Below are 16,574 nucleotides of genomic sequence, written 5' to 3' on the forward strand. Positions count from 1 at the left end.
GTCCTTTCCCAGCCATGTTCCTGCTGCTGGCCTGTCCCCTGCAGAGGCAGAAGTGACCTCACAGTGCCCTCCACAGCCATTGGCTTCCTACTGGACTATGAGCTCCTGAGACACAAGTGACCACATGGCATCGTACCCAGCCATCACCCTCCTTGTGCTCCAGTGTGTGAGCAGATCAAACTGAGCTGCTTTCATCAAATGTATCCAATAGATTTCCTATCAAGGGTTTGAGTGGAGAAACGTTCCTCAGAGGAGCTGCTGTATTTACTCTGGGCCATTTATACCTCTACTTCTGCCTCATTTTTTTCTCTTTCCTCTGTCTATTCTGACTTGAAAGAGCTCTCCAGGGAAAGGATTCATGGAATCCTACAGTAACACACGCTGGAAGAGACCCCTGAACACAATCTCTGTCCCACTGCCCTTCATGGCACCCGAAGGAATAGCTGACAGCATTTGTGCTCGCTTGGGTTCATCTCACCACTGGGGTTCTGCTACTGATCACTAAAGAGAAGAGATCAGTACCTTCCCTTCCTTCTCCCCTTGTGAGGAAGCTGTAGCCACCATGAGGTCTCCTTTTAGACTTTTGTTCAGCTCTGATGGTGAAAAACCCTTGGTTTGCTTTCTGAAGCAGAAAGGAGAAGCCATGACCTCCAGAAAATGGGAAGGGGGATCCTGTCCCTCACACACGGCTCAGGGCTCTTCCTGGGACCGTGGGATGTGGGTGTGCAAGGCCCAGGGAAGGACAACACTGGTGCAACAACTTCCAGCTTCCCCATGGGGCTGCAAGGAGGCAGCGAGGCCCCAGTGCCATGAGGACAATGTCTTCTCCTGGGCCTCAGTGGCAGAGACAACTGCCATGGCGAAGGGGACAGAGACCTGGGTACTGTGGGTCCCTTCCAGCCTTGCCAGCGCCCTTTCCCATCTCCACCACAGGCTGTTCTACACGGTCCTACCCCTGCCCCTCTTTCCCTGCAGGCTGCAGACACCCATCTCGCTTCCCCACCTGCTCTCACCCCAGCATTTCTGCACCTGCACTGCTGTGTCTGCACCCTCACTGGCTGCTCTTGGAACACAAACCATGGGCTGATCCAGCTCCCTCTGGGTGACCTCTTGCACCACAGCACTGCCCTTCCACTGACATTTCTTCCTCCTGCTATCCAGTCTCCATCATGCAAGTTTCATTTTGTGATTTTTTTTAATCTCTTATTTTTTTCTGCTACTAAGGAAAGCTCAACCATCTCTAAAAATTGTTCTTCATGCAGGGAACCCAATCCGTTAGGCTTCTTGTTGTCTTTTATCTGACCAGAGAGAGGTCACCACACCATGATCACCTAAGTCCTATGAGTGCTGCTGGCCTTTCAGCTTCTCTGACAGACATGACCATGTCCCTGCTGCTGTCCCGTCATGTTCTCAGGTGGGATGAACATGACAACCTGTCTCCAAGGTCTCTTCCTGGGTAGGGCCTTTGGGCACTTTGATAGAGGTTCTTTCCCAGCCATGTCCCTGCTGCTGGGCTGTCACCTCCAGAGACAGAACTGACCTCACTGTCCTCTTCACAGCCACACGCTTCTTACTGTATAATGAACGTCTGAGACACAACTTACCTCAAAATACCACACCCATCCATCCCCCTCCTTAGTACCCAGGACCTGAGCAAGACTGAAGTGTGTTCTACACAGTCCTACACCTGCCCCTCTTTCCCTGCAGGCTGTAGATACCCATCTTGCTTCCTTGCCTTGCTTGAATAGAGCTCTTGTCTCACTCAACTTGTCTCACTGTCCTGCTCAAGGCTGGGTGAACCAGAGGAGTTTGTATAAGGCCTCAACCCACCTTTTCATCACCCTCAAAAGAGCCGAAATCCCACTCTGCAGGAGGATGTGTCCAATCCCTTCCCAGGAACAGAGGCAGGCTGACCAACCTCCAATTCTCTCAATGCCTATTCTTGCCTTTCTTGAACATGGCTTTAATTGCTTCTTTTTCCAAGGACCCCAGAACCGCTCTGATTACCCTGCTTCTTATGAGAGCACAACCCAGAATCACAGGGAAGGGTGACGTAGCAAAATGGAGCACTTCCAATGAATGTGTCCAAGGCAGCCAAGATCACTCCCATTGGGCCTGTGTTGTTTGTTCCTGGACTCGCACACAGAAATGTCTTGTTCTGTCAGTTGTCCACATCTGAGCTGGCCTCATGGACTCCTTATGCACCCAGGGATGCTCACAGACAGAGTCTGTCCCTTTTACACACAGAGGCAGGAGTCACAGTGTCCCTCTGACCTCTTGTTGCCACTCCCAGGGGACAGGAGACACCTCAGCCCTGTATTATGTCACCCTGCTCTGCACTCATCTGGGATGCCCCACATCATGACGAATGGACACGGGGACCTCAGTTCAAGGAAACACATCTCAGTTCTGCATTCAGGTGATTTCCCATGGGGTGTTCCTCTCAACATGAAGTGACCTCAAGACCTTGTTTGTCTCACAGGCCTTCATGGAACCCCAAGGAACACGTGATGATGTTTGTGCTCACTCGTGTTCATGTCATCTCATGTACATGATGTGCATGTTCACACCTCATCTGTACAAAGCAAACATGGACTGCTCAACTATTCATTGAGCGTCCATCCATGGAGGGAAGAACAGTGAGAGGTCAGTGCTGGAAATGGTGGTTGTGGGGGACCAGTCCCTGGTGATTGACCGGAGGCTCCTTCCATGGGGTGTCCAGTGCACAGGGGCACAGCCCAGCCCCTGCTCTGCTGGTCCTGCAGGTCTCTGGCAGGAGACCTGGCTGTGAGAGGACACTGCTGTGTGCCAGCCCTGCACACACACACTGTTCAGTTGCAAAATGGTGTTTCAACCTGCACGCTGCTTTCTTGCGCAAGTTCTTGAAAGAAGCTTGAAGAAGTCCAAAGTCTTCTGACGCTGCCCTAAGAAGATCACTGTTCTTTATAGAAGTACTTTTACAAAGACCAGTTCTGTCAGAGCAGTGCCCATCGCCTGTCCCTGCCTGCGCTCACAGCACTGACACACAGCAGGACGGGGACCAAGCTGCCAGAGCACTCAGGCCTTGCACCAACACAAGGGATGAGAAGGAGAGTGGGGGAGTAGAAAGAACGAAATCTGGAAGACCAAGCACTGGTAGCTCCTGATTGTGCTGCCATGCTGGACTCTTCCATTCTACCCATACACACAGGAACTGTCCCTGCAGCTCCAAAAATGCCTTGGAAAAAGGGTCTCAGGAAAATAAAATGTTGCTGCAGGTCTCTTTATTTTGTTTAAACATAAAGAGAGCATGGCTTCTCATTGACATAATCACTTGGCAGGCAGTGAATTCTACGGTGAATTACAATATTAACACAACGTAAAAGCCAACAACACCACCACCAGAAAATAAAAGACAGACTGAGTCTTCAATGAGTTACACTTTAAATGCTCTCCTGAAGATTATAGGTAATTCATTGCTTCTGAAAAGAATAAGCTACCAGTTTCCATACAGCATTCTTAAGATCCTGGTTCCTCATGCTGTAGACGAGGGGATTCACTGCTGGAGGCACCACAGAGTACAAAACTGCCATAACCAGGTCCAAGGATGGGCAGTAGATGGAGGGGGGCTTCAAGGAGGCAAAAGTGCCAGTGCCAATGAACAGGGAGACCACGGCCAGGTGAGGGAGGCAGGTGGAAAAGGCTTTGTGCCGTCCCTGCTCAGAGGGGATCCTCAGCACGGCCCTGAAGATCTGCACATAGGACAACATGATGAACACAAAACAGCCAAAACCAATTAACAGACTAAACACAAGAAGTCCAAGTTCCCTGAGGTAGGAGTGTGAGCAGGAGAGCTTGAGGATCTGGGGGATTTCACAGAAGAACTGGTCCAGGGCATTGCCCTTGCACAGGGGCAGTGAAAATGTATTGGCCGTGTGCAGCAGAGCATTGAGAAACCCAGTGGCCCAGGCGGCTGCTGCCATGTGGACACAAGCTCTGCTGCCCAGGAGGGTCCCGTAGTGCAGGGGTTTGCAGATGGCAACGTAGTGGTCGTAGGACATGATGGTGAGAAGAGAATACTCTGCTGTAGCACAGAACAAGAAAAAAAAAAGCTGGGCAGCACATCCTGCATAGGAAATGGCCCTGGTGTCCCAGAGGGAATTGGCTATAGAGCTGGGCACAGTGGTGGAGATGCAGCCCAGGTCGATGAGGGAGAGGTTGAGCAGGAAGAAGTACATGGGGGTGTGGAGGTGCTGGTCCCAGGCTATGGTGGTGATGATGAGGCCGTTGCCCAGGAGGGCAGCCAGGTAGATGCCCAGGAAGAGCCAGAAGTGCAAGAGCTGCAGCTCCCGTGTGTCTGTGAACGGCAGGAGGAGGTACTGGGTGATGGAGCTGCTGTTGGACATTTGTAGCCACTGGACATAGGGCACTGTAACAAGAAGTAAAGACAGTGACAAATAGAGGAGTTTTCTATAAGTGAAATCAAAGCCATCACATACACTCCCACTGTTCCACACCCCCTTGTCCTTTCCCAGACCTTCCTCCAGCTCTGTGTCTGAGCCCTGGGTGGCGCTGGCTGGAGGTGCCGTGAGGAGCAGGGCCTGTGCCCGCTGGCTGCCGAGGAGTCAGCCCTGCTCTGCAGTGCTGGGCATGGGAACGGGGTGGGGCTGGAGCCCGTTCTGGGGTTCAGCTTCGTCGGATGGAACCAAAACAAGTCTCACCCTTTCCTAAGGTCTCAGCATCCACGTTTGGCCCAGGACACACACAGCTCATTTCACAAACCCAACAGCATTTTCTCTGTTGCAGCATCTCTGTGCTTCTCCATGGGTCTTTCAGATAACACACAGAGGCTGTAGGACAGGTTTGAATCCTGGACAAAAGGTCACTTCTTGGAAGGAAACCTCAATGAGACACACGGGAGTTCTAATGATGGCATTTGATTCAGGGAGACTCAGATCATTCCCCATGTTCACAGTGTGCATTGCCCACAGCCACAGGTCAGAGCAAAGCTGGGACACGTGTTCCCATGGACACACCTGCAGGAAAGGACCCACAAGATCAGGCTGTGACTCTGCAGCTGAAACTGCCATCCCCAGAGAGCCTGAGAGCAAGAACAAGATCCCAACAGCAGTGACCCAGAGCAGGGGAGCAAGAAGGACAATGAGGTGAGGGTGGGTGTGAGAGAGGCCAGGGCAGAGGCAGCCGGGCACTCAGACAGCGTCACCCTTCCCCAGCTGTGCAGCCACCTCCCAGACACCAACATTGCCGGGCAGCTGCTCTCAGCCCCTGTGCTCTGCAGAGGAACTGGAGCTCTGGCTGCACAGGAGCTGCTCCATGCCTTGGAGCCCCCGGCCCTGAGGGCAGAGGCTTTGCTGGGTGGGAGAGGAGGCCAGGGGGCTGCTCACAGGAGGGATCTGCACTGCAGGGGATCACAGGGACTTTTCTCTGTTCTCCCTCCCATAACAATTCCGGGTTCAGTTTCCTCTCATTTCTGATCACTTCCCTGCTGCCTGGAGATTCTCCCCCTGGGAGGTGTTTCCCTGTCCATGTCTCTTCCCTGTCAGTGCTCACAGACCCCATCCCACCCTCTGTGCCCTCCCCCTGGCCCTACAGATCCTGCCTGTTCACAGGGCACTGCCTGGGGGCATCTTCCTGTTTGCAGGTTGGAAAACAGGACGGGTCAGATTAAGTGTAAGATGTCCAGGAAAAGTGATACTGTTGTTGCATAGGCAGAGTGGCTGAAGGCATGAGAGGATTCTCTGGAAGACCTACTGATCACAGAGTTGCAGTTCTCAAATATTTGTTATACATTAAGGACTCCTTTTGCATTTATCCCCACGCATTCCCCAAGCGGAGGAGACTGAAAACAAAGACTCAGGGATGTTCCTTGACTTTATAATACTCCTTGTCTCGATTTTCTCCTTGAAACCTCTTGTAAATATTTCGGGGGTGATAAGGAGCTGTGAGCAGCCCTGACCCACACAGCACCCTCTCCACAGCAGAAGGACCCTGTCATTGTGGGGGTCACTCCTTCCACCCACACTTCTCCCCACAGCACCATGGGGATCTCCCCGGGCAGGCAGAGCGCTGACCCTGGCAGGCGGCAGAGTCCCTGCCTCAGCACAGCCCTGGGGTGCAGGGACCCTGCTCTGCAGGACAGCCCTGGGCACCCCTGGGTGCTCCCACTGCACTCACTCTCAGCAGAGGTTGTCGTCATTCCCTGTCCCTCTGACAGTGCAGCAGGGGAGCCCTGCTCCGGAGTTGTTCTTCTCCTCAACAGAGATACTGTGAGAGACACCTGACAGATCCTGTAAATTGTGGGATGTACCAGATAAGGGGCTCCCTCCAGGAAATGCAGCTGCATTGTCCTACAGCCAGAGACTCACCGTGTTAGCACTGTGATTTGTCTCATTGAATCCTCAGCAATCTACCACCCAACATTGCCTTTAATCTCCCTCTGCCTGGCTGCTCTCCCATCAGCATCTCCAGGCAGAGCCCCCAGCCCTGCTGCGCTGTGCAGAGGAGCTGCTCCTGGGCAGAGCTGTCTCTCTGCAGCGCTGCCGCTTGCCAGGAGCTCCCTCTGTCCCAGGAGCCCAGCCCAGCTCAGCAGCACAGGAGCAGCCCAAGGCGCTTTAATGACCCCTCTGGTGGCTTTGGTGCTGAGTCCATGGACCTCAGACCCTGAGGGGAAACTGAAGGAAACTTTTACAAGAAGTCAAAATCAGAATAAAACTGCAAAGTTTCTTGTAATGTTAAAGAGTCCCACTGAGGGACACAACTGACAAACTGTCCTAGGGTCTGATTAGAGCAGAAAACTGGAGGCAATGATGACAGATCAGGAAAAGCAAAGTAAAGGTCTCTCTGATGCTGAATAAAGCTGGATGTGTTTCATTAACCAAAGGGCCAAGCCCTGACCTCCAGCCCTGGGAAGGCAGATCCTGTTCCTCACGCGTTTTCGAGGGCCCTTCCTGGACAGTGTGATGTGGGGCTGTGCAAGGCCAAGGGCAGGACTGTGGTCCCACACCTCCCAGGGTCCTGGCTGGGGACAAGGAGGCCATGAGGCCCCTGTGCTGGAAGGACAAGGTGTCTCCTCACAGGCATCAGAGGTGCAGACAACAGCCATAGCCAAGGGGAGAAGGAGCTCATGTCTGGTGGGGCTTTCAGTCTCTCTACATCCCTTGATCATCTCCACCACAGCCTGTCCTGTGCTGTGGCATCCCCTGCACCTCTTTCCCTGCAGGCTGCAGACATCCCCCCTGCTGCCCCACCTTGCTCTTGTCTGAGCATCTTCCTTCCTTTGCTGAGATCTCTCCATCCTCCCCAGGTGTTCCTTGGAGCACAAAGCCTTGGGCTGATGCAGACTCCCTCTGCTGACCTGCTCCACCACAGCACTGCCCTTCCAGTCACATTCCTTGCTGCTCATGTCCAGCCTGGACCTCCCCAGCTGCACTTTGGGCCATTATTTCTTTCTCATGCTCTTTCCCACTATGAAGAAACCTCCACCACCTCTGAAACCACCCTTCAAGCACTCTCAGGCTACTCCTGCACTGCTGCAGTCTCCCCAGCGCTGCTGGGCCAAAGCAGCCCAGGTCCCTCAGCATCCCACACCATGTGCACAAGGTGCTGAACCTGCCTTGGCAGAGCCCTGCACTCTGCAGTTCCTCCCTGCTTCTCCAAACTGGGAAGCCGCACACTGGCACACCCCCGTGTGTGTGGGGTCACACCAGTGCTGAACCGAATGGGATGAGAACTCCAGGTGTCTGGGTCCCCACGCTCCTCCTCATGCAGCCCCGTGTGCAGCTGCCTTGTTCATGGTGAGCGTGCACCACGGGCTGGTGTGGGGACCTTGGAGTGCCCAGGCCCTTCTCCTCAGGGTCACTGCTCAGCGTGTCAGGTCCTGCTCTGTCCTGATGCAGGACGTTGTTTTCCTGCCCTGATAAAAAAATGGACACTTCATCTTGAGAAACTTCAGAAATCTGTAGTGGTGGAACCCCAAATTTTCTCAAGGTCTGGACTCTCCAATTGCTGCAGCTGCAGCCCCTCCACTTAGGGGTCAGTATAAATACCATCTCCCAGAGATACTGTGGGGTCTTGGGGGTCTGATACTCATAATGCCTGGGGTCTGGAGTTTCTGAAGTTTCCCTTTGTGCAGTAGGAATGGGTGGAGCTCTGCCTGGGGACAGACAATATCAGCCTAAGGTTTTGTCAGCATGAGAGGGCAGAACAACATGGGCAGTGTTGTGGTGCCTGGACATCAGCTACAGACTCACTGATCAGGTAGAAGAATTAGATGAGGCCTCCTTCAGACAAATGAATGAAGCCTCCTGTTTCCAGGGCAGTGTCCTCATGGCAGACCTGAGATATCCCAATATCTACAAGGTACCAGCCATCCAGGAGGGTTTGGACCTCATTGACAACATCTTCCTGACACGGGTGACTGAGGGGTCAGTGGGGTGAGGTGCCCCGTGAGACTTTACACTTACAAACCACAAAGAGTTGGTCAGGATGGAACAGTCAGGGATGGGAAAGGGGAGCTGAGGCTCCTGGGAGATGATCACAAGGCCAAAAGCAGGATTTCAGGAGAGCAAGCTTTGGCCTGCTGAGGGACCTGCTTGGGTGCTATGGGATATGACCTTGGTGTCTGCAGTGCTTCTCTCTCACATTTCCTCCCTCCTCTCTCCCACCTGCTGTTGTGCAGCGTTTTTTACCCTTTCTCAAATACAATATCCCAGAGGTGCTGCCGGCATCACTGAGTGGTTCAGATTTGGCAAGGAGTGGGTCCATCTTGGAGCCAGCTGAAATTAGCTGACACGGCTTCATTTCCAGTAAAAGAACAGACAGGGTGAATGTGGAACTGCTGCTGAACTTTCTAAGAGTAGAATCAGACAGGACTGAGGTTCTTCATGTCTTCTCTGCCTCCATCTTCACCAGCAAGGTCTCCTGGGACTTTGTTCCTGAAGGCAGGACTCTGGAGAACACCCAGCCGTGGATGGGGTTCAAGTCAGGGGTGACCTGAGCAAACTCAGACACCATTACAGAACAGGAGTTGGGTCACTTGACCAGCTCCGCAAACACAAGTATCACTGTGCTGTGGCACCTGAGATTCCCAGGAACACCCACCTCTTGGTCCAGAGGTCTGTGACTCCTCTTGAGGTGTCCTGGCCTGTCTCCTCCGTCAAGTGATGCTTTAGGCACCCACTTCTCTGACACATTCAGTCGTTCTCAGGAGATTCTCTAGATCAATATTCGTTGGAGATTGTTGATACCAGCTGTTGTGGAAATAAGGGTTTTGGGAGGGTGACGGAAATATTAGAGATTTGGTTTTATTACTCTTTATTATGGAAATTCTCACTGTTTGGCTACAATTCTGAAATCTCTGAAATCATCCACACCAGACTTGAAGCCTTTAGGAAAGTGCTGCAGAGAGCATCGTCTTGTAAGGGCATTTTGGGTGATACTGAGCCCTCTGCTGCCACGATCCTGAACTGCAGGTACTGAAAGAATGAACAAACCTGTCATGAACTGAAGGGCAGAAACAAACTCCAGGTTTCTGAGGGTGTTTGGTGTCGCGGTTGAGACGGACAAACGACATGGACCAAGTTCCTCCAAGATGAAAGTAGTAGATGCCATTTATTGCCACAAGTGCATTTTTATTCAGTTTTACCAATTCATGTGTCTCTTCACTATTGGATACAAGTTACAGCAGTAACATCTCATTGGCTAATTTTGCTATCATCAGTGTTACTCTTCTACTCCCTTCTCTCTCACGGGTACATCCTTAATATCTCCGGATACTCCTTTACTCCCATCTTTCTCATGGGTAGGCCTTCATATCTTCAAGGCTAATTTCTGTTCCCATGCCCTCCGTCAGGGAATCCACGGACCCACCGTAGTCCCCGACAGTTTGGGACCCCACGAAGGGCCATTGCTGACACAAGCAGTCCCTGTCCCTGGAGGCTTCTCAAGAAAAAGCCTGGAGACAATGGTCAGCGGTGGTAAAGGCGATGTGGAGGTGGCTCTGGTGCCACGTCAGCTCTTGACATTTGTTCATCATCAGAATGGCCAAGCCCTGAACCCAGGACCAGACAAAGGACACCTTTTCAGTCAAATGTTTCTCAGGCTCTGCCTGTGGTCACTGTGAGTGTTTTGTGTTTTGGGGGTGGGTTTGGTGCCAAGTGCTGTTGCTTTAACCACAAGGCTCTGGTTTTCTGAGGACTTGGCAATGCCTGTGAGGTCCCCCAAACCCGTTCAACTTCTTTCATAAACCTGGCAATGGTCACCAATCACCTGAGCTGTCCCAGTCCCAAACTTGCTTGAATCCTCTATTTGGATCCATACCCATCACTCCAGGAGGTTCATGCATCCACCAGGCTCATGGATGATTCCTGAGGACCATCCAAGTGTGGGCAGTGTAAAAGAGGAGCAGAGCAGGGTCAGCTCATGGGCCGTGACTGAGCACAAACACCCCAGCAGCAGCCATTCCCCATCTCCCAGGCACAGCCAAGCCCACAGCATGCAAATGGCACTGCCATATAGCATTAGTCCAAAAAAGCCTGCCTTCTTTCCAAAATCAACAACAATCTTTCTACCATTCCCCTTCGATCCCCAGGGTCAGACCAGATTAGTGAGGGGTCTATACAAACACATCGTGTTAACTTTCTGAGGTAGAGTGGATGCGCACTGCTGGGAAACATCTTCCAGTGCTTGACTCTCGTCAAGAATGGAAAGTTTCTCCCTTTATCTATTGTCCTTCTAAGCCAAACCATCCAGATTGCCTTTTACCCATCTACTTACACACTGACACAGACCATAATATCCTAACTTGGGCACAAGCACATTGTGGGGGATGACGCTGAATGCCTTGCTGACTTCCAGGTAACAGACCACCCCTGCTCTGCCCACATCCAAACCCTGTCCTTTCCTCACAGAAAATAAAGAGGATGGACAGGCAGAACCTGCCCTGGGTAAACCCCGTCACCTTCTCTTCCAGACACCCAGAAATGGGGTCCCAGTGGACATGTTCTGGGGCACAGCCCTTAGTTCCCCTGCTCACCCATTGGCCATTTTGAAAAGTGCACACACTGTGTGAGAGCTGCCAGTGGTCAGGGAGTCTCCCCAGTGTCCATGAGCCTTCCAGGATGGTGGAGAGTGCCCTCAATGTGACATCGTCCTGCTGTCTCAGCTCCTGGGATGCTGCCCCTGCTGTCCCATAGACTGGAAAGGATTGTGTTAGTTCCAGTGACCCCTGACTTGATCCCCATCCACTGCTGGTTGTTCTCCAGATTCCTGTCTCAAGTCACAGAGTCCTGGGACACATTGCTGGTGAAGATGGAGGACAAGAGGACACAGGGATTCTCACCTCTTTCCCTTATTAAATTCATCAATGGCCACACCGTGTCTTTTTTTCTCCTTTAACTGTTCCTGCAGTAGTAACAGCTCATTATGGGCCCTTGAATTGCCTTACAGGTCTGGACTGAGCTCTGATCTGGACTGTTGCTGTGCTTGGAGGCTGCTGTCCTTGCAGACCAGATGAACTCACTTCTGCCACCCTGCCTGGCAGTTCATTCCACCCGTGTCACAGCTCTGTCTGCAGCACTGACAGCTCCAGCTCCCCAGTCAGGTCCCTGGCTGAGGACATTGCCTCACATCTGGGCTGAACCACCCCAGCTGTGGCACCAGCCCAGCTCTGACCTGCCACAGGAAACCTGGTACCAAGTGTCCAAGAGCCCATGTGTGCAAAGGCTTTGCCTCAGAGCACAGACATGAGATGGCCAAAGATTGATGAATGTCTCTCTAGACCTAGGAGTATAAAACCAGAATATAATGCTTAAACTCATTCAAATGAAGAAATTCCCATCCACAGTTTACAGAATTTAGATCCTTTGCTGTAACATTCCTGGTGTCCTGCCTAATGATGGGACAAGAAAATATGATTCTCATACTGATTTGTTTTTTAATACAGAGAACACAATGCTGGCAAGAAGTGTCTGTTCAGAGGAGAGAGAATCAACATCACTGACTACTTGAGGCTGTTTGAAAGGATGTGCCCCAACAGCTCCAGGGACACATGGAGGTAACCCAGAGGGGACAGAGAAAGGGACTTCATGGGCTGCTCCTGTGCTGCTGAGCTGTGCTGGTCTCCTGGGACACAGGGAGCTCCTGGCAAGCGGCAGCGCTGTAGAGAGACAGCTCTGCCCAGGAGCAGCTCCTCTGCACACGCAGCAGGGCTGAGGGCTCTGCCTGCAGCACCGAGGGCACAGGAGCCAGGCACAGAGAGGGGAAAGGCAATGTACGTGGTTCGTTGCTGAGGGCTCACTGAGAGACAAATCTTTACAGTCCTTACATGGTAAGTCTCTGGCTGTAGGACAATACAGCTGCATTTCCTGGAGAGAGACCCTGAAGATGATACATCCTACAATTTATAGGATCTGTCAGGTCTCTCTCACAGTATCTCTGTTGTAGAGAAGAACACACTCCAGAGCAGGGCTTCCCTGTGGCATCATCAATGGGAAAGGGCATCATGGCACCTTCTGCTGAGGGTGACTGCATGGGGAGCACTCAGGGGTGCCCAGGGCTGTCCTGCAGAGCAGGGTCCCTGCACCCCAGGGCTGTGCCGGAGCAGGGACTCTGCCGCCTGCCAGGGTCAGCGCTCAGCCTGCCTGGGGAGATCCCAACAACGCTGAAGGGAGAAGCTGTCTCATGGAGGAGCAAACACTATTGGGAAGGTGTGGGTCAGCACTGCTCACAGCTCCAGGTCACCCCCAGCATTTTTCCAATCGGATGCCTCAAGGACAAGATCAGTGCAAGGATTACCAGACAGATAAGGAGCTTTCCTGAGCCTGTCTTTTCAGTTTCCTCTCCCAAGGGGTGGAGGGTGCAGGAAAGGATAAAATGAAAATGAGCTCTCATGCTTAAACAAGTCACTGAGACTCCTGAACTGCAACTCTGAGTGATCAGTACATCTGCCAGAAGGCTCCTAACATCCCTTCACCACCCCTCGGCCTGTGCACAGCACCTGCATCACCTTTGCTGGACCCGTCAGCCTAGTCTGACCTGTCCTGTTTTCCAACCTGCAAACAGGAAGATGCCCCCAGGCAGTGCCCTGTGAACAGGCAGGATCTGTAGGGCCAGGGGGGAGGGCACAGAGGGTGGGATGGGGTCTGTGAGCACTGACAGGGAAGAGACATGGACAGGGAAACACCTCCCAGGGGGAGAATCTCCAGGCAGCAGGGAAATGATCAGAAATGAGAGGAAACAAAACCCGGAATTGTTATGGGAGGGAGAACAGAGAAAAGTCCCTGTGATCCCCTGCAGTGCAGATCCCTCCTGTGAGCAGCCCCCTGGCCTCCTGTCCCACCCAGCAAAGCCTCTGCCCTCAGGGCCGGGGGCTCCAAGGCATGAAGCAGCTCCTGTGCAGCCAGAGCTCCAGTTCCTCTGCAGAGCACAGGGGCTGAGAGCAGCTGCCCGGCAATGTTGGTGTCTGGGAGGTGGCTGCACAGCTGGGGAAGGGTGACGCTGTCTGAGTGCCCGGCTGCCTCTGCCCTGGCCTCTCTCACACCCACCCTCACCGCATTGTCCTTCTTGCTCCCCTGCTCTGGGTCACTGCTGTTGGGATCTTGTTCTTGCTCTCAGGCTCTCTGCGGATGGCAGTTTCAGCTGCAGAGTCACAGCCTGATCTTGTGGGTCCTTTCCTGCAGCTGTGTCCATGGGAACACGTGTCCCAGCTTTGCTCTGCCCTGTGGGGTGTGGGCAATGCAGTCTGTGGGGCTGGGGAATGAGCTGAGTCTCCCTTAATCAAATGCCATCATTAGGACCCTTGACTGTTTTGTTGATGTTTCCTTCCACAAGTGAGGTTCCATCCAGGATGGAAACCTGTCCTATAGCATCTGTGTGCTATCTGAAAGCCCCTCGGAGAAGTGCAGAGATGCTGCAACCAAGAAAATGCTTTTTAGGAAAGGATGAGACTTGTTTTGGTTCCATCCGACAAAGCTGAACCCCAGGACTGTCCCCTGCCCTCCGTTCCCATGCCCCCTGGTGCAGAGCAGGGCTGACTCCTCGGCAGCCAGCGGGCACAGGCCCTGCTCCTCATGGCACCTCCAGCCAGCACCACCCAGGGCTCAGACACGGAGCTGGAGGAAGGTCTGGCAAAGGACAAGGGGGTGTGGACGAGGGGGAGGGTGTATGAGAAATAGCTTTGATTTTGCTCAGAGAAGTCTCCCCTAACTTGTCACTGCCTTTTCTTCTTTGTTCAGCGTCCTATGTCGAGAGGCAGCAAATGTCCAACAGCAGCTCCATCACCCAGTTCCTCCTCCTGGCGTTCACAAACACACGGGAGCTGCAGCTCTTGCACTTCTGGCTCTTCCTGGGCATCTACCTGGCTGCCCTCCTGGGCAACGGCCTCATCGTCACCACCATAGCCTGGGACCAGCACCTCCACACCCCCATGTACTTCTTCCTGCTCAACCTCGCCCTCCTGGACCTGGGCTCCATCTCCACCACTGTACCCAAATCCATGGCCAACTCTCTGTGGGATACCAGGGTCATTTCCTATGCGGGGTGTGCTGCACAACTCTTTCTTTTTTTCTTTTTAGCTTCAGCAGAATTTTACCTTCTCACCATCATGTCCTACGACCGCTACGTTGCCATCTGCAAACCCCTGCACTACGGGACCCTCCTGGGCAGCAGAGCTTGTGTCCACATGGCAGCAGCTGCCTGGGCCACTGGGTTTCTCACTGCGTTGCTGCACACGGCCAATTCATTTTCACTGCCTCTGTGCAAGGGCAATGCCCTGGGCCAGTTCTTCTGTGAAATCCCCCAGATCCTCAAGCTCTCCTGTTCATACTCCTACCTTAGGGAACTGGGACTTATTGTGATAGGTCTCTTCGTAGCATTCGTGTGTTTTGTGTTTATTGTGGTGTCCTATGTGCAGATCTTCAGGGCCGTGCTGAGGATCCCCTCTGAGCAGGGACAGCACAAAGCCTTTTCCACCAGCCTCCCTCACCTGGCCGTGGTGTCTCTGTTCATCAGCTCTGCCATGTTTGCCTACCTGAAGCCCCCCTCCATCTCCTCCCCATCCCTGGATCTGCTGGTGTCTGTTCTGTACTCGGTGGTGCCTCCAGCAGTGAACCCCCTCATCTACAGCATGAGGAACCAGGAGCTCAAGGATGCCCTGAGGAAACTCATATCTTAGTGTTTTCTGAAGCAATAAACTGCCCATCTGCTTCTACATAGGAGTTTTTATTTAGCTAATTAAAGGCTCAACCTGTCATCTGAATTTTCTGTTGTTATTAGTTGTTGTCTTATTGCGATGATGTTTTCATCCCCTTTCTAATCCACTGTCTTCTTTTCTTTTATAGTCACAGGCTGTGTAAATGAGGAACAGTACTCTTCTTGTCTCTAAACTAAATAAAGATCCCTGTAGTGACTTGTTTTTCATTATATCCTTCCTGCAAGGCCTTTTTTCACGTTCAGGGACAGTTCCTGTGTGCATGGGTGGAAGGGAAGAGTCCAGCATGGCACCACTGCCAGGGAGCACCAGCGCTTGTTCTTCCAGAGTTGTTTTGGTTCCACTCCCACACTCTCCTTCTCATCCCTCGTGTTGGTGCAAGGCCTGAGTGCTCTGGCAGCTTGGTCCCCGTCCTGCTGTGTGTCAGTGCTGTGAGCGCAGGCAGGGACAGGCAATGGGCACTGCTGTGACAGAGCTGGGCTCACAACAGCCTTTCCGGATAGAAAGGTGATCTCCTAAGGGCAGGGCCTGAAGGTTTAGGTCTTCTTACAAAGTTTTTCTCAATAACACTTTCAAGAAAGTGACCCACAGATGAAACACGAGTGTAGAGCTGAACAGTGTGTGTGTGCAGGCTGGCACACAGCAGTGTCCTCTCTCAGCCAGGCCTCCTGCCAGAGACCTGCAGGACCAGCAGAGCAGGGGCTGGGCTGTGCCCCTGTGCACTGGACACCCTGCAAAAGCTGCACCAGGACATCGTCATGGACTGGCCCTCACAACCACCATTTCCAGCAACGGGCTGTCACACCAGATTGGAGAATTTGTTCCTGAATGAGCAGGTCAGACATCCATGTTTGCATTGTACAGATGAGATGTGAGCATGCACATCCTGTATGTGAGGTGAGGCGAATCAAGTGAACAGAAACGACATCAGCTTCCTCTTCTTCAATCCCCTCTTCCTGGGGATTCCATGAAGGCTCAGACATTGTCTCGAGGTCACTTCACATTGGGAGCAATAGCCCGTGGAAAGGACAAGGAAAAGATTGCTGAACTGAAATGAGTGGAAAACTCAATAAGCCCCAATTAATGTTCTGAACCCATTCCAGAGCTTTAGACCCCCAGGAAAGAGCTCAGTGACAGTGCAGCCCATCCAGCTGCATCTGTGTCCCTCACGGAGCAGCACAACCAGCGTGCAGCCACCCCATGGTTCTGCAGCCAACCTGCTCTGCAGAGCATCAGTGCCAGGTGGGGCCCTGTGGGGAGCACAAGGAAGAGGTCAGGAACACCAGAGCAGATCAGAGGAGGGATGGGGGGAGATCAGACAGGAGCTGACCTGGGCTGGAAATTGCCCTGGAGAGAAAAATGCTGGTGT

General features: G+C 52.7%; 1 protein-coding gene across 1 annotated transcript; it reads left to right on the forward strand.

Annotated features, from left to right (window-relative positions):
* The first annotated feature begins 12,230 nt into the window (after positions 1 to 12,230).
* LOC136115715 (olfactory receptor 14J1-like) lies at positions 12,231 to 15,169 on the forward strand. Its single transcript, XM_065861927.2, has 2 exons — positions 12,231 to 12,241; positions 14,248 to 15,169. The coding sequence occupies exon 2, from the start codon at positions 14,255 to 14,257 to the stop codon at positions 15,167 to 15,169; it is 915 nt and encodes a 304-aa protein (XP_065717999.1). The 5' UTR covers positions 12,231 to 12,241; positions 14,248 to 14,254.
* Positions 15,170 to 16,574: the final 1,405 nt, after the last annotated feature.

Source organism: Patagioenas fasciata, chromosome W, assembly GCF_037038585.1.
Source record: "Patagioenas fasciata isolate bPatFas1 chromosome W, bPatFas1.hap1, whole genome shotgun sequence".
NCBI classification, from domain to species: Eukaryota; Metazoa; Chordata; class Aves; order Columbiformes; family Columbidae; genus Patagioenas; species Patagioenas fasciata.

Coding starts and splice junctions, on each gene's coding strand:
- LOC136115715 (XM_065861927.2), top strand. CDS start 14,255: ATGTCCAACAGCAGCTCCATCACCCAGTTCCTCCTCCTGGCGTTCACA.